Genomic DNA, 18184 nt, shown 5'->3' with positions numbered 1-18184 from the left:
AATTTAGATTACATACTGCACAAGAGTATATTCAAAAATTGAGAAATAGAGCGTTGGTGAGTAGATCTTCATTTTAACTAGTGACTATAATTTATGCAGCTCGAGGAAAGGGGTAGAGGTCTTTCTTCGTTTTTGTGAGAATACTATTTTAAACATTACAAAGTCCCAAGTGTACACGTTCGGGGTCACTCGAACACTAGAACGATCCCAGAATTGTGATAAACTGGGGCCAACGTGGCTCCCCAACAAGCATGGCACTACTGACTGCAAAGCCGAGGTGAATATTTTATGACAGGAAGCGTCTGCCTATCCGCAAAGTAGCTATATAGGATGGTATCACATATGATCCGGCTCGAACGAGTGTGTGTGTATGCATGCAGTCACGTCTTTTCACATTAATAGGATTTATGAGCAGCATCCAGCAAACGAGTCCTAGGTCGGGCCGGTTCTGAAAAATAAATGGGAATTTCAGTAAAGAACGACATTTTGACGCCCAATTTCGAGTGGCCGGTGACTGTAGATGATAAATTTTATATGGTGACATTGAACTTGTGGTGCGGAGTCAAGCAGGATTGGTACAGTGATTTCATCAAGGGCATCGCACGTGTAGGAGTACTGAGCCTAATTCAGCTAAATTTTCTAACAAAACATGTAACCAAAGGCTCCGAATGATTTATTGACAGCTTCTAAGGTGTATTTTTTCAAAGGAAAATAGTTGCATTTTATGTGACGATTTCATATGAATCAATCACCTTAAAACTAACTATTTATCGAAAAATAAATTAGCAAATCTTAATTCATGTCAAATTTGACTTTTCAATTTCACTGTTCAAACTGATTTAAAAAAGAGGGTCATTTAACGCTTTCCTTAGCCAAGTGGGTAGAGCCCGCGGCTACAAAGCAAAGTCATGCTGAAGGTATCTGGATTCGATTCCCGATCGATCCAGGATCTTTTCGTAATGTAAATTTCCTTGACTTCAATGGGCATAGAGTATCATCGTACCTGCCACACGATATACGAATGCGAAAATGGAAATTTAGGCCAAGAAAGCTCTCAGTTAATAACTGTGGAAGTGCTCATTGTACACTAAGCTGAGAAACAGGCTATGTTTCAGTGAGGACGAAATGCCAAGAAAAAGAAGAGAACATGAACATCAGTAAAAAATTGTGGAATTCTTATAATCAAAAACATATCAGTCATGTAACATTGCCCTTCAACAAGGTCAGGGTTAGGTTATCCTAAAAATTTGCACCAAACACCAGATTCCTGTACATCTCCATAATATACTTCATTCATGCGTAGGTTTCATTTGAATCAGAAAGCTTATCTATGTGTTACCTTTTCCGAAAGATCTCCTAGTCAACAAGATAAAACCGACTTGAAACAAAACATGACACGTACGAATGGACTTGTACCAGCCTGAAGGAGATTTATCTGGCATCTAGAATTCTGCAAAATTCTACTCCATTACCCTCAATGCCACTCTTCCCCCATAACAAAGCAAGGTCTCATCTTCAACGTGTACAAGATTAACCACAAGCTCACATAAATTGTATCTCATTCCGAAAACGACGTACTTTTACGTCTGTTACGTGTCCAAGCTGATACCCCAAACCAACCACAAACGAATCCCCTGGTCACCATCAGCAGAATCTTTTGCTCCAAAAGTTTTCAGAAGTAAAAAATCTAACCCCATTTTCTAACAACTGCTTCTTTTCTCCCCATCTCGTTCCGATGCATCGGACCAAACCGATTCGGAAAACGCAGATCCGCCGGAAATCGAAGTGGAGCAGCAAACCGTTCACAGCGGTGTCGGACACGAGGCCCAATTAGTGTGCATCGTCCACGCCGAACCGGCACCCAATGTCATTTGGTACAAGGAGACGACCCAGTTGGGAACCACCGAGCAACACTCACAGCAGGTATGTATACGTACAACAAGGCACTACCAAATAGGCGCCACAGACCGATAGAGGAGTGTTCCTTTTTTTCACACCATTCGGATGTGCCTTCCTTCCCGTTCGTGTGTTCACTAGGGTGACCCCTTCGCATATAACGCCGAAGATTTCTTCAGGAGTTCATATAGGGATTCTGTTATGGACTTCTTAAGGAATTCCTACAAGAAAAATGCTTTCGTTAATTCAACCTGGATTTTTAAGAATCAACACAGAAACTGTTCCAGAAACCTCTTGGAAGTTCTATGTTCTCCAGGAATTAGACTTTTCTAGTATTTCCTCAATGATTTCCATTTAGGGCAACTTCAAGAATCTAACCACTAATGCCTCCACGGATTTCACTAGGAAGTTCTTAGGATTTCTCCGAAATTGTCGTTCGGAATTTGTACATTTCAACCAGGAATTCAGCAATTATTTTTAGAAATTTCCTAAGGAAGTCTCCGATGAATTAATTCAGGAACACTTCCAGAGACGTGTTCAGGGCATCGCCTAAGATTTTTTTAAAAATTATTGGAGAACTACCTGAAAAATCACGATAGTATTTCTAACGGAAATTATAAAGCTCCGTCGTTAGGAGTGAGATCAGGCCAAAACTGCGTAAGTCCTGATTGATTTTGAAGCAACTTTTTTAAAGTGATTTGGAATTTTATTCTGAACATGAAAATACGTGCATGCATTTGCAAATGTTGAACAAATATTTGAAATTCATATATTTTTCATTGAATAAGAAACGTATGAAAATTGGTTCAATTTCACCCCTTTAGAAAGGTGAAAAAGGGGACAAACCAACTAGAACTGGCTCACAATTGGGCGGTACGAATAAAATGAAGTAGAGTTGAGTTTACTACATTATCGGTACTAAACGCTATATGTGGAACACGAGTGAAACTTGTTTGTGTCATTTCTCTTTCTACACCTTTCGAGCATACTACAAACAACGCGTGGCTATAAACAAAGCAATTACTACAAAGCTACTGGTAGTTAGCTTCAGAGGTTGCTACTCTTGCTTTGAGATTGTTGAAATGAATGGAATTATTAAAAATTGAGTAAATATCATGGGAAAACGATGTCAGCTTTGATGTTTCGAAAGGTATTTTGAGATTTCCGTAGAAATTTTGATATTTTGGAAATAATTTTGAGATTCCGGTAAGGAATTTTGAAGTTATTCGAGAGATCTGGTATTCTTCCTGGCGTTACGTCCCAACTGGGACAGAGCCCAATCCTCAGCTTAGTGTTCTTATAAGTACTTACACAGTTTTTGAGTAAATTGACCATTTTGCATGTGAATATCGTGTGGCAGGTACGAAGATACTCATTACGATAATTATGTTCAATCTGGCATTACGATAATTATGTTGCTTCTTAGGAATTCTCGGATGTCGAATGGATTTCAGCTAATTATAAGGTAATTCTTAATTTTATGTAAGAATGACTGACTGACTGACATCCTAGATTCTCTGATTTTCTTTGGAACTCTGGAATCCCTATAGAAATTCTGGATTTCCGATAGACATTCTAGATTTGTTATACCAATTCTGGAATTCTGGAAGCCATTCTGAGATTCTTTTGGGAATATTGTAAATCCGGTATTTGATCTGGCTATTAATCTTTTGAAATTAATCGGGTATTTTCAAGACAGTATTTCTGTAAGAATCTCTGAGATTTCAGATTCCTGCAAACTCTTGTCTGAATCTTTGGAATTCTTGTAAAATTTAGATCCCTTTGATTTTCAGTTCCGTTGGGATTCCAGAGGAAAACTTCAATTATAGTCTAAACCTTTGAATGTCTGAATGCAAAAATGTAAAAGAAAATCCTTTATTCGCAATACAATAGTTGTTATTGTGAGAATTTATTTTTATTTCCAAGAATTCCAGGGATATTACCAGGAAACCTACCGAAATAACGAGAATGTCACAGAAATACTAAGGATTCCATACCCATCATCGGAGGTCAACATGCTGTTTTTTTTAATTCACAGAGGAAGCTCAAATTTCTACCGCTATTCCATCAGATTCTCAGTACTGGAATCTTGAAAATGTAAGGAACTTTATAATTCCACAATTGCTGTTATCTCAAGATTCCTTCATAGGATACAGATTTCTAGCTAAAATTCCAAAATTCTCAGAAAAACCCTTGTTGTCTAATCATTATAAGATTCACATGCACATAAAGGGAATGGTTATCGCAAATTTACACTTCAAATCGTGTTAAGTTACATAACCTACCGTTTTGATTCATAATACGGACATCTTCAAATTCCGGACACTCTACTTTGTATGGGAAACATTTCACACGAAATGTTTCAATTGTTGCCGTTCAAAAGTTCTCACTTTCGAGGCTCGCTTTAATAGGCTCTTTCCACAGATATCTATGCAAATTTATGATGCCCAACTGGTTTATACGTCTCTTTAATGAATTGATGATTTCAATTAATGATTTGACTTTTCTATTTGTGATTTTCATGTCCGGAATTCAAACCAAAGTGTCCGAAATATGAGGCAAAAGTGATGTAGCGTCCGGAATAAGAATCATGGAAATGACACACATTTCAATTTATTTAATATTATTCACGTTGCGGAATCGAAATCTTTACTCACCATTTGAAAGTTAAGTGTTTTGAAGGCTCGATAACGCGAAGGATTCATACAGAATGATTTATTTTATATGATTTTGATGAGTTATACGTCACTAAGGTCTTAAGTGTCCGTGATATGAATCAAAACGGTACATGAATTTGTGTTCATGATCGATTACGCGATGCACAGCGGGAATGAGTAATATTCATATTTTCACATGATTTGTCGTGAATAAGTGACAAATTTAGCATTCTCTTTATATACATGAATTTATTGATGTTACGCTGCACTCTTTTCTTAACGTGCAGCATCAGTCACTTGTTGAGATTGTGAACAATGTGAGTAAAAATCATGGACAATAATGTCAGCTTTGATATTTCGAAAGAGAATTGCTAGCCATGATGTATGGCAGACTCTTTTGTAATCGGGCAATTTTCGTTTTAATTTTTTCAATAATTTTAAGATTTCCGTTAAAAATTATGAGATTTCAATGAGAGTTTTGAGATTCCGATAAGATTACAGTAGAAATTTTTAATTTTGGCAATTATAAAGAAATACTGAACTTTATATGAGAATTGTGACATCCAATATTCTCGTATTTCTCTTGGAATTTCAGATTTTTTTATGAAATTCTGGGATTCCGATACATTTTAGTTTTGTTATACATGATAATTTTGGGACTATTTAAGGCTTTCTGGAATTCTTATAGCAATATTAAAAATCCGCAATCTGATTCGATTATTGATCTTTTGAAATTATTTTGGTATCTTTAAGAAGGTATTTCTGAAATTTTCGGATTTTACATCAAAACCTCAGTACTGGAATCCAAAAAAGTCTAGTAATTTCATTATTTTATGTTGCTGTAATCTCTAGATCTCAGAACACAGGTTTTTAGCTGAAATTCCAAAATTCTCAGAAAAATCTTTGCAATCATCATCATTATAAAATTCACATGCACATAAAGGGAATGCTAGATTTATCGCAAATTTATACTTCAAATCGTGTAAAATTACACAATTTACATCAATTAGTGTCCATGCTCGATTACGCGATGTATAGTGCGAATGTAGTAATATTCATATTATCACATGAGTTGTCGTGTAAAAAAGCGACAAATTTGGCTTATATGTATGATTTTATTGATTTTAAGTGTGTAGCTGTAATCTCTAGATCTCAGAACACAGGTTTTTAGCTGAAATTCCAAAATTCTCAGAAAAATCTTTGCAATCATCATCATTATAAAATTCACATGCACATAAAGGGAATGCTAGATTTATCGCAAATTTATACTTCAAATCGTGTAAAATTACACAATTTACATCAATTAGTGTCCATGCTCGATTACGCGATGTATAGTGCGAATGTAGTAATATTCATATTATCACATGAGTTGTCGTGTAAAAAAGCGACAAATTTGGCTTATATGTATGATTTTATTGATTTTAAGTGTCACTCTGAATGGAACATCACTCTGCACTCTGAATAGAATTATCTTAACGTGCAGCATCTGTCACTGCACATGTTCGAAAGTAGTAGGTACTACATGTTCGGAAGGTTTTCTATTCATACCAAAAGTGTAGTAAACTTTGTGAATTTTGTTTTTGAGAAGATGCAACATGTAGTAAAGTTCAACGCTTTTTATTCATACCGCCCAATAAGAACAGATTTTTTAACTAGGTAGTTTGTTTATTTGAGGCTCAGCCACGCTGAAATTATTTTTTTTTATTATTTACAAATTATTCTCTTTTTCAGTACCATAATAAGTATGCGATGAAGCCAGAGTACTTGTGGCATATCGAGGTGAATGATTACAATTTTTGGAAGGAAGGACATGGTTGGGATTGGGCTTAGGATTCTTTGACGTACTAAATGAAAAAAAAAAAAAAAAAAAAAAAAAAAAAAAAAAAAAAAAAAAAAAAAAAAAAAAAAAAAAAAAAAATCATTGAGTTAAATTATCCTATCATGAACAACAGGGGACGGACCTGGTGTAGTGGTTAGAACACTCGCCTCTCACGCCGAGGACCTGGGATCGAATCCCATCCCCGACATAGTCACTTATGACGTAAAAAGTTATAGTGACGACTTCCTTCGGAAGGGAAGTAAAGCCAAGCCGTTGGTCCCGAGATGAACTAGCCCAGGGCTAAAAATCTCGTTAATAAAGTCAAACCAACCATCATGAACAACACATGCCTCCAGTGACCATATCCTGGAGATTCAAAATCAGGACATTTTGGAATCTTCCTGTAAACAACAGCGATTTCATATTTTTTGTTTTTTTTTTTTCAAATGTTTTAGGTTTGAGCACTTGTAAGTAAAAGAGTTAAAAAAAAAAGTAAAAGAGTTGATCATCCTGAGGAGAAACTTGAGTGATTATCTTAAGAGTGTTTTGATTATTAGGAATTTAAAACAAAACTTGTTTCTTATAACAGTGTTCTGTTGTTAAGTTAATAACAAATGAAGGATACCTTATTTATTTTATTAAAGTGAAAATATATTAGTTTTATTGAATGCAATCCCATCTCAATATAATTATTTATCGTATTTCTCGGAAGATCGCGAGAAACTTTTAATTAGTGGGTTTGTGTATGAACTTTTAAATAAAACTAGCTTTTTGCTAAGAAAGTAATCAGTCACTTTTTCGAAGCCACTTGGGTGTTTCGACTACGCAAGTATCTTACAATTCACCAAAAACTCGTAAGAAATTTCCCAAAATCATTGTTTGAAAACTGGCCAAAACCCAATTAGCCAAACTGTCGCAAAGTTTCATCAAACATCTATCTCACCATCTATTTGGGTATCCAAAGAAATCCTTGATTAATCTCGCCAAAAAATGACCGATGGTTTTTAGAGAAATCGTGTCTGATCTAGATCATACTAGGAAGTTACTAAAAATGTCAGAAAATAATCCAATATATATATTTTTTTTGGAATTTCACAATAAAGCTTTAATTTTGATTTCATTGAGATCTCATGAGAATTCGCTAAGAATCTCGCAAGAAATTGCTAAAATCAATAGCACAAATCTCCCACTTGGTGGGGAACGTGGATTTGGAGCCTTCTGATACCTGCTCTTATGAAACTGAGAAGCATTCGCATTCGTTGAGGATATATCCCAAAACATGATGCAGAGTGCGAGATGTTACGCGATTGAGCATACCCTGGTAAAATTTAGTAGTTTCAGCCAGAATTTCAATTAATATTATCTCCACTGAATTTGCTATAGTTTCTTCAAATTAGATTTAACTTTTACATTCATGGTTTTTCCGCAAGCAGTAAAAAGCAGGACGAATCTTGAAATATGAGAAATAAATCAGAACACCTAGAAAAATCTCAAAATCAGGAGATGTCCTGCTTTGGCGCCCAACTTTGCAAGAGTGTCCGCCTTCTCATTGCCATAGATTAAGCAATGTGAGGGTAATACAACGGTAATCTTGTATGATCTTTAGAGCAGTGCATACATCTGCTCTCTTATTTTATTAAGGAAGTAAGATGCATATTTGACAGGTTTCATGGACTGGAGCGCCTCAATAGCACTGAAACTATTCAAGAAGCTCAAGAAGTGGTCTGTGGGCATGTTTGAAATCATTCCCAAAGCGAAGTTGATTGCTGCCAACACAGCCTGAAGTTTTCGGAAGGCGGAAGAGTTTTCATTGAAGCCATCAAAGCCAGTGGATCCTTCACCCGTCAGTGAAATATATCTTATAGGAATTGACATTGCGATACTTTTCATTGAAAATACGGAGAACAGTTAAACATTAAAGATGATCTGGGTTTCCTTGAATAACTTAATTCATTAACAGATCGTATTCAAGATAGTCATGTCATTGGTGAAGCTTACATGTGGAAGACTGGAAGTCAAATTACATGTAGTAGAGATAAACTCTCATAAATTTTTACTATATATCCAGTTTGAGCATTTCTTCAAAGTTGTCGATAACAAGTGTGTTGCTCATATCACACTTAAAAAGTAAAGAGCAGAGTTTTGCCTTTCGCTACAGTTTTCTAAAGCTTTCAAATAATAATGCATGAGGCAGACATGAATGAGAGATTTTAAAATAGTATTGATTCCATACATATATATTCCATATATATCTTTATATAACCATAAAAAAATTCAATTTTGAAAGGCTTTATTTTTAAGCTTTTTTCAAAAAAGTACTGGCCCTTGAGATCAGATTTTTAATGGTAGCTATTGATATGTGTATACCTTATTAAATTTTTACGAAAAAAATCCCGATATTTACAGGGATAATCCAGATAATGGTTTGATCCAAAGTCACCCCCAACAACGGTCCAAACTATCTTATGAAACTACTGTAAACATTTAAGACGAACTCTTGCAAGGATCTCTGCTGAAGGAACTGGACTCTCGAAGAAAACTTGTAGGATTTTCTAGCTAAGTTAAATTTAAAAAAAAAAAATCAATCAAATCCCGGGATAATATACTGTAGGATTCACAGCTGGAATCCATTGAAAAACCTCGAGTAGAACTTCTGAAATGATTTGTGTGAAAATTATCAGAGGAGCTAATGGAATAATTGCTAAATTCACTTTCTGGTGTAAAACTTTCAATTATCTTTTTAAAAGCATAAGGAGGTATCACTTGGTGAATTCAGATGAACTACAGAAATAAATCCTAGATGAAATGCTAAAAAAAATCCCTAGATGAACTTCTGGGAGCAACCGTGGGTAAATGTTTAAAAAAATCTAAACGAAAATGGCTGGAAGAATAACCGGAAAAATCGGCGTTGGGACTCCAGTTTTGTAGGTTTTCCTGGGAAAAATCTGAAACGAATATGATCATCGAGTCTGGAAATAAACCTTTATGAATTTTCTAGGACGTGCTTCTGTAAGAATCATTGGGAGATTTTTAAGACTACCGTAAAATCGGGTGTAATTGATCAGTAGGGTGAAATTGATCATCGTATCCAACGATTTTATTTATTCGTAATGGAGCACAAATATCAATGTAAGTTGCATTAAATGAACGTTGCTTGTCGTAACTATTGTCGAATCGTGTGTTGTGAAGTTTTTTGCGTTAGAGAATGTTTATTACTATGAAAATAATGTAAAATTTCAAAATCATGCACGATGCAGTATTGACAAGAAGATCTGACGTGCAAAGAAATGGCACTCCTTGGCTTTGCGGATGATATCGACCTTATTGGAATCAATCGCAGGTCAGTGAGGAAGACCATCATGCCACTGAAGAGCGAGACTTTGAGGACAGGCCTGACCATTTATTCTACCAAAACTAAGTACATAGTTGCAGGTAGAGCTTGAGGCAGGCTTGGTGGTATAGATGCTAAGGGAAGTGTTTGATGGGGGTGTGTGTAAAGTTGTTGAAAAATTTGTTAACCGTGGAACACTTGTGACATGTGACAATGTCGTTTCCCGCGAAGTGAATAGACGTGCTGCTACTTCGAATAGGTCCTTTTACGGACTACGTAACCAGCTTAGATCCTACAACTTGCAAACAGAAACAAAATTCACTCTGTATAAAACATTAATTCTTCCGTTGGCTCTCTTCGGGCACAAAGCGTGGACGTTTAAAGAGGCAAACCTGAAAGCCTTCGGTGTTTTCGAGCGTAAAGTGCTGCGAACAATACTCGCATGAATCACGAGTTGTATCAAGTCTACACAGATGCGAATATTATCAAGCATGTGAAATATGGCAGATTTCAGTAGGCTGTTCACTTAGTGCAAATGTCGGAAGAAATAATTGCGAAAAGTCGGTGACTTCGTGGAAGAACACGAGTACGCAGCCTGTACGCAATGGAAGAGAACCTGCCGATACTAAACGTTCGGGGCAACTGAAGAAGTATCGCCCAAGACCGACGAAGATGGAGCTGAACAATACGCCCGGCAATGGCGGGAGGCTACGCTGTAGCCATCAAGGTATCAAGGTAAGGTATTTATTATTATGCATGTGAATTACGGCAGACTTCAGTGGGCCGTTCACTTAGTGCGAATGTCGGAAGAAAGAATTGGTAATACTCTCGTCAAAAATTGCTTCACTCTCACCTTGTTATGATGACTATCTGAAACGAGCTCCTACATATTGACGGTCAATAAATCGTAAAATTGGACCACTCTAATCTGTACTGCCCACTATGGGCGGTTTTCATACAGACTGGCGGCCAAAAATATTTTTTCCATCTCATGTCGTATTTATGAGTTTTACGATACGAATTTGATGTTTTATTTTCAAAAACAAGTTTTCGAGACTAACTTTTGAATAGGGCCTATAGCGAAATATTAAACTTTGTTACTTATAATGCATATAAGCCATTTATGCGATTAACGTTGTGCAAACCATTATAAATATTAAAACTTACATAGAAATGATGATTTGAATGATTTAGCGAAATTCAGTTATTTTGTGAATTAGTTTTTAGCTGTTTTCAATAGAAAATGGTTAAAAATATTGGAAAAATTCAAAAAGCCTTAAATCAAAAAAGTGCAAATTTGTGCAACTAAATTCTTCACGATCATTTAGTTTACATCTCAAAGTACCCTTGGAACTGAATTTAAGCCTGGGACAACTTGGGACAAAAAAGTACTCGATGTGTTAACTATAAGCTTATTCGATTTTTTTAACCGCTTTATAAAAAAACATCATCAAAGCCACTATTTTGAACCTTTTTTTAATTTTTTTTATTGTTTCTAGGAAGCCTTTTTTGTAAGCTTTCAAATGGTGTAAAAACATTTTACGTAAGTATTATAGAAAAAAAGTTATATTCATTTGAGTAAACCATAGTTTTTGTTAATAAAAACAAGTTTTTCTCCATAGGCTCAACTTTGGCACCTCATATCTGAGTGTGCAATGCAAATCATGCCCTAATATTTTGGGGATTTCTTAGCAGACATGTTTACAATGAAATGGCGAACAAGAATTGAAATTTGGGGCACATCACTTTTTTGATTATTGGCCACCTGATAAGCCATAGTGCTGCCTTTTCCCAATCGGTAGACACCGAGACACTACAGCAGTCTGGTTTATCATTTGCACTCGAGTCGAATCCTATAGAGAGACGTTGCAACGTTGTTGGTAGGCAGGCATGATGCTCTTGCACTAGCCTACTGCTTCAGCACGACCGATGACGCTGCTGGTTGAGAGAATATTGTAGCAGTCCGGCTTTAAATCCGTCCTGTGGTCAATTGATCCTGTGCAGCAGCCGAGCGCTGATTGTGTGTAGGCCCAGGTGCAGCTGGAACGTGCCATGAGTGCCAAACATCATCGGCGCAAACACGTACTCGGTAGTATGGTGGCAATCGCTCGACCGGAGTCTGCATCTGGCAGATATTGAGATATTTAGAGGGATTAGGTGCGGCTGCAATTTGGATGATTTGGAGTTTGTTGTGCAATTTTCATCGGGGCTATAAATAATGCCAATCGGATACTCGATTGGTAGGTATTCATAATGAATAATATCCATTCTATAGTTTAATAGCTTGAAATGATGAACGTTTTCAACTTTTTTCGTCATTTGAAACCAAAGTTAACTATTTACTTATTCAATGCACTAGGGCAGAAAGTAAATTTGCTTCAAACTGACTTGCAAAAATTCACTCGTAATAAGTCATAAAATTTTGTCATTGGTGACTTTCATGCAAAACACGAGAAGCCTTAAAATTCACTTCGATAAGGGACAATATTATGATACAATTCTTACGATAGATCCTGATTTTCATTGCACGCCCTTCTCGGGAGCAAGCAACACAATCAAAGGACCAATCAATACTCATTTGATATTTTTACCGTTAATTATTTTTACCGTTTAATTTCAGCAGCAATATCATAAAATTACCCACAACCACCGTCTCCAACGTACTGAAATCATCCTTTAAAATCCCCACCCCGCAATCATATTAACCTAGCGCTAAGCCGTCGTTTCTCAACTTGGCGGCGGCGGCGCCCCAATCAGCGAACCGACAATCACATTGAGACACGTGGAGCACGTGTCTCCTTCCCAGTAGGTACGTGGCCCGAATGGTTTACGTGTGCCGTGTACGAAAAAGCGCGCACCCTGCCTTCGGGAAACACTCCAGAAAGCATACCGCCACTCGAATCGAAAACGTTCAACTCTTGCCATTTGGAAGGTACTTTAAGACACTAGGCACCACTTGGTTCCAAGATAAGTGGACCAGGGGTGGCCAAATTGTGGTTCGTTCCTTGGAACTCCTCTCATCGTGAAAACATGTCTACTTAAAGGTTTCAAATAAAGAACTTCCGGTTTTTGCGGGAATATTATTAGTTGAGTTTTGGTAGCATTAGGAGAAATCTTCCATTTTTGTAAATATAGAGAACAAGCATCCAAACTTTTTTGCTCTTTTTTGGCGGATCCAAAAACAAACATTTTTTGTAATCCTTTGGCTAACTCAGGTAGGCCAGGTGAGAAAATATTGTACAATATTGACCCCAGAATGCTGCCTTGAGAACCACCAGCTCTTACAGGGAGTCTTTAAGACTTTGAGTTCTGATTAGCGTTGGGCGATTTTGAATCGATGTTCCAAAAATTGATGTTTCCTTTCCGATTAATCGATTTTTTGAATCGATGTTTGGAACCCTAAAATCGGGTGAATCGATTCTCTTCATTCGATTCTATGATTCGATTCATTTTGTTGAAATCGTTAAACACTTCTTAATGAGTTTGTGGAAAAGAAACCATATTTTGAACTAATCTTGAAGTAGTAAATCTGTTCGATTGATTTTTGAAACTGATTTGATCGAAAGATGTTGAAATCGTATACAAATGCAGTTGATCTCATTTCAAGCTTCATAAATGTCAATTTTCGTCCGATTCGAATCGATTCGAAAACATCGATTCAAAGGATTCGATTAAAGCGGTGAATCGATTCGGCAGTTCAAATGTGAATCGATTCACTAACATCGATGTTCTGGACAAATTTGCCCAACGCTAGTTCTGATAACTCACTTGAAATGTACGATTTGACAGATAGCTTTGGATTATTCTAACAATGTATGTTGGAAAATTAAAGTTTTTTGGTTTGTTGAGTTTGTTGGTTTCGAAAAATCCAATCCAAATCCAATCCAAATCCAATCCAAATCCAATCCAAATCCAATCCAAATCCAATCCAAATCCAATCCAAATCCAATCCAAATCCAATCCAAATCCAATCCAAATCCAATCCAAATCCAATCCAAATCCAATCCAAATCCAATCCAAATCCAATCCAAATCCAATCCAAATCCAATCCAAATCCAATCCAAATCCAATCCAAATCCAATCCAAATCCAATCCAAATCCAATCCAAATCCAATCCAAATCCAATCCAAATCCAATCAAATCCAATCCAAATCCAATCCAAATCCAATCCAAATCCAATCCAAATCCAATCCAAATCCAATCCAAATCCAATCCAATCCAATCCAAATCCAATCAAATCCAATCCAAATCCAATCCAAATCCAATCCAATCCAATCCAAATCCAATCCAAATCCATCCAAATCCAATCAAATCATCCAAATCCAATCAAATCCAATCCAAATCCAATCCAAATCCAATCCAAATCCAATCCAAATCCAATCCAAATCCAATCCAAATCCAATCCAAATCCAATCCAAATCCAATCCAAATCCAATCCAATCCAATCCAAATCCAATCCAAATCCAATCCAAATCCAATCCAAATCCAATCCAAATCCAATCCAAATCCAATCCAAATCCAATCCAAATCCAATCCAAATCCAATCCAAATCCAATCCAAATCCAATCCAAATCCAATCCAAATCCAATCCAAATCCAATCCAAATCCAATCCAAATCCAATCCAAATCCAATCCAAATCCAATCCAAATCCAATCCAAATCCAATCCAAATCCAATCCAAATCCAATCCAAATCCAATCCAAATCCAATCCAAATCCAATCCAAATCCAATCCAAATCCAATCCAAATCCAATCCAAATCCAATCCAAATCCAATCCAAATCCAATCCAAATCCAATCCAAATCCAATCCAAATCCAATCCAAATCCAATCCAAATCCAATCCAAATCCAATCCAAATCCAATCCAAATCCAATCCAAATCCAATCCAAATCCAATCCAAATCCAATCCAAATCCAATCCAAATCCAATCCAAATCCAATCCAAATCCAATCCAAATCCAATCCAAATCCAATCCAAATCCAATCCAAATCCAATCCAAATCCAATCCAAATCCAATCCAAATCCAATCCAAATCCAATCCAAATCCAATCCAAATCCAATCCAAATCCAATCCAATCCAAATCCAATCCAAATCCAATCCAAATCCAATCCAAATCCAATCCAAATCCAATCCAAATCCAATCCAAATCCAATCCAAATCCAATCCAAATCCAATCCAAATCCAATCCAAATCCAATCCAAATCCAATCCAAATCCAATCCAAATCCAATCCAAATCCAATCCAAATCCAATCCAAATCCAATCCAAATCCAATCCAAATCCAATCCAAATCCAATCCAAATCCAATCCAAATCCAATCCAAATCCAATCCAAATCCAATCCAAATCCAATCCAAATCCAATCCAAATCCAATCCAAATCCAATCCAAATCCAATCCAAATCCAATCCAAATCCAATCCAAATCCAATCCAAATCCAATCCAAATCCAATCCAATCCAAATCCAATCCAAATCCAATCCAAATCCAATCCAAATCCAATCCAAATCCAATCCAAATCCAATCCAAATCCAATCCAAATCCAATCCAAATCCAATCCAAATCCAATCCAAATCCAATCCAAATCCAATCCAAATCCAATCCAAATCCAATCCAAATCCAATCCAAATCCAATCCAAATCCAATCCAAATCCAATCCAAATCCAATCCAAATCCAATCCAAATCCAATCCAAATCCAATCCAAATCCAATCCAAATCCAATCCAAATCCAATCCAAATCCAATCCAAATCCAATCCAAATCCAATCCAAATCCAATCAATCCAAATCCAATCCAAATCCAATCCAAATCAAAATCCAATTCAAATCAGTTCCAAAACCAAAATTAATGGTTATGTGTTAAGATACCGCAATTCTTACCGATTAGTACACCGCTAGATCAATTGCCAACCACTGAAATAGCCAGGATCTATAGTTGTAACGGCAGCAACGGGGAACCGCAACTTATGGATGTCTGGCATTTTTATCTCCGACGGTCTCATTCGCCGCCGTCGTCGCGTGGGTCGTTCCACTGCCATTTCCACTCATCATATGAAATATGGCGAAAACTACGGTTCTTCCCTCGGCAGACACGTACACCACACACATACAGTCAGTGGGATGAGTGGCAACCGGGTTGAGTTGAATAATTTCTTCTCCCTTTTCTGTGAGCACCGACTGCCATTTAGTATGTGATGATGATGATGACATTTGACTTGCCGCGGTGTCTTTTTAGAAGTGAGCATAAAGAAGGGAACTTAGTGACACGTCACACAATTTGCATTCACTCTGGAGGACGGAATGGCTCGGTTTTCATGTCTGTCGGGTTTTAAGACTAGAAATGGAACGTGTTCTTTTTAATTTAATGAAATTAATGGCAATTCACAGGTAAGCTGTCGTTTATCATTGCAGACCTTGCTATAAACGTTTCAAAGCATAAACGATTATATTTTATCGGGAAAGTATATTGAGGATCAAGAAATTAGCATTCAATTTAAACCCAGATTTTTGTTCAAATTCAAATGAAAATCTCATGAAAATCTATTATTGCAATACACATAACAAGTTCAATGCAATGATAGATTTTTATGAACATTGCTTGGATTTAAAAAAAAAAACTAGTTTTGAAAATTTGTAAAACAATGATGGTCATTTTTCTCTTTTTAGGCTCAAGAATCCATCAGTCAATCATCAACAATCATCAAAAAATAAGTTTTTTGTTCAAATTTAGAGAAATCCTCATGAAAATTCCCTGGGCTTGGAATTATATTTTCCAGGGAGCGATGAATTTTGATAATTGATCGCTGTTGTCAGTAGTTTTGATTAGATGTTGGGTAAATTTCAAAGCAATGGCAACCTTTTTATTACAAAATTTAGATTTTATCTTCTGACCTAAAGATTCTGGTTAAACTACTGTACTATGCAGTTGGGCTGCACTGCGCTATCACTCATCAAAATTGCTTTCACTTCGGGAAAATATAATTCTAAACTGGCGAGAAGATTACAGACTGAGGGTGGGATAGGAGCACAATTAGACCCTTGAATGTGCAATGTGGGGTGGTAATTGGGAATGCCATTGACGGTTTGTAATCTTCTACGAGGTTTTCGAAAACCAACAGGGCGCGTGCACCGGGTTGCGGATAGGAGCAAAGGGAGATCAATAGCATCTACTTAAAATAATAGAGCAAAAAGCCGTTCCATGATTAGGTAATGTTTAGCGATCTTCTATGGTGTTCTAGTACTATAAAATTCTTCACTCACTGGGAATTCTGGCCTTGATAATATCAATAGTGATAAAAACATAAAATAATACCTAATACTTAATAAGTACAATGTAGCTTCAATATAGTAATAAATGAAATAAAATCAATTTTCTATACTTGACAAGGTTTTGAAGACAATAAATGAGTGAAAGAACTACCTATTAGAAAAGCCACATCAGCTAAGGCTATACATATACAAATGTTGGTCATAGGGTCATGGCGAGCATTCGGTATGTATGTCTATGAATGATTCTTATCTAATAGGGGCACTAGAAGACCACGCGGACAATTTCGAAACAAATTATGTTTATACATCGGTCTTACGATCCGAAAGGCTCAGCTATGCTGCAAAGTCATTTTGTAAGCTATTCATTATTACTGTTTAATTGTTTATAATTCTAACAAAACTACATAATTAACTCATTACTAATCACTGTTCCTATATTCTCTTTTTCTCTCCTTGTCTGTTGCATGATTATGAGCATCACTAATATAATGCATGAGCATGCACAATAAGAATAATTTCAGGATTGAAAGCAGTACATGGATACCTGGTAGAATAGCTTCGAAAAAGATGCTCAACATAGAATATTTCTGGTCAGGGAAGTATCATCATCAAGGGTATGTAAAATTTTTCCATTAACTCATAGATCACTCAAACAAATGAACTAATAATATCAAATATTTTTATATAAATCAGCATCGTCAATCAGTGCAAAAACAGATAAAGTTTGTAAAGTTATCACCATCGATTGAATTGCGCTCTTTATAGTAATGTGCAATCAGTAGCATTTCTTTGCTGCTGTATAGTATGAAAATTTCTATGTTATTTATATCTGTCAAAAATAATCAGACCGTTTCGTTTTGCAATATCTGATTAAATTGATCATAATAATTATCTTAAAGATATATCGTCTAGCTCAAACCTTTGTAGGGGTATGTGGCGGGACCATCATCATCATCATCATCATCAAAATCTCCTAAAGCGGCGCATCGTGCCATCAGCAGCCCTTAGCATCACTCTCATATTGTTACTATTTTGTTGTTTATAAAATTTCTAGAAAGCGATCAGCATATTCTTTCTTACTTGTACAATGGCCGATCTATTTGGAATTTTAATAAGTCAAATCAAACTTCAAAACTCAAATTAAATTGCTTTCAGCACATTTACATTTTGCAGCATTAATCGCATTACTGTGTCAAGTCTTCTCCAATTCCCTAT

The 18184-nt window shown here is 36.3% G+C and overlaps 1 protein-coding gene across 1 annotated transcript in view; it reads left to right on the top strand.

Moving 5' to 3' along the window:
• The window catches only part of LOC5566851 (lachesin), a 601395-nt gene that overhangs the window by 548104 nt on the left and 35107 nt on the right, over window positions 1-18184 (top strand). The window contains exon 5 of the mRNA XM_021848912.1: window positions 1769-1923. Coding sequence (XP_021704604.1) covers window positions 1769-1923 — 155 coding nt within the window. The remainder of the gene's footprint in view (window positions 1-1768; window positions 1924-18184) is intronic.

The sequence above is a fragment of the Aedes aegypti genome, chromosome 3, assembly GCF_002204515.2.
Source record: "Aedes aegypti strain LVP_AGWG chromosome 3, AaegL5.0 Primary Assembly, whole genome shotgun sequence".
NCBI lineage: Eukaryota > Metazoa > Arthropoda > Insecta > Diptera > Culicidae > Aedes > Aedes aegypti.
This window is presented reverse-complemented; position numbering and strand designations above follow the sequence as displayed.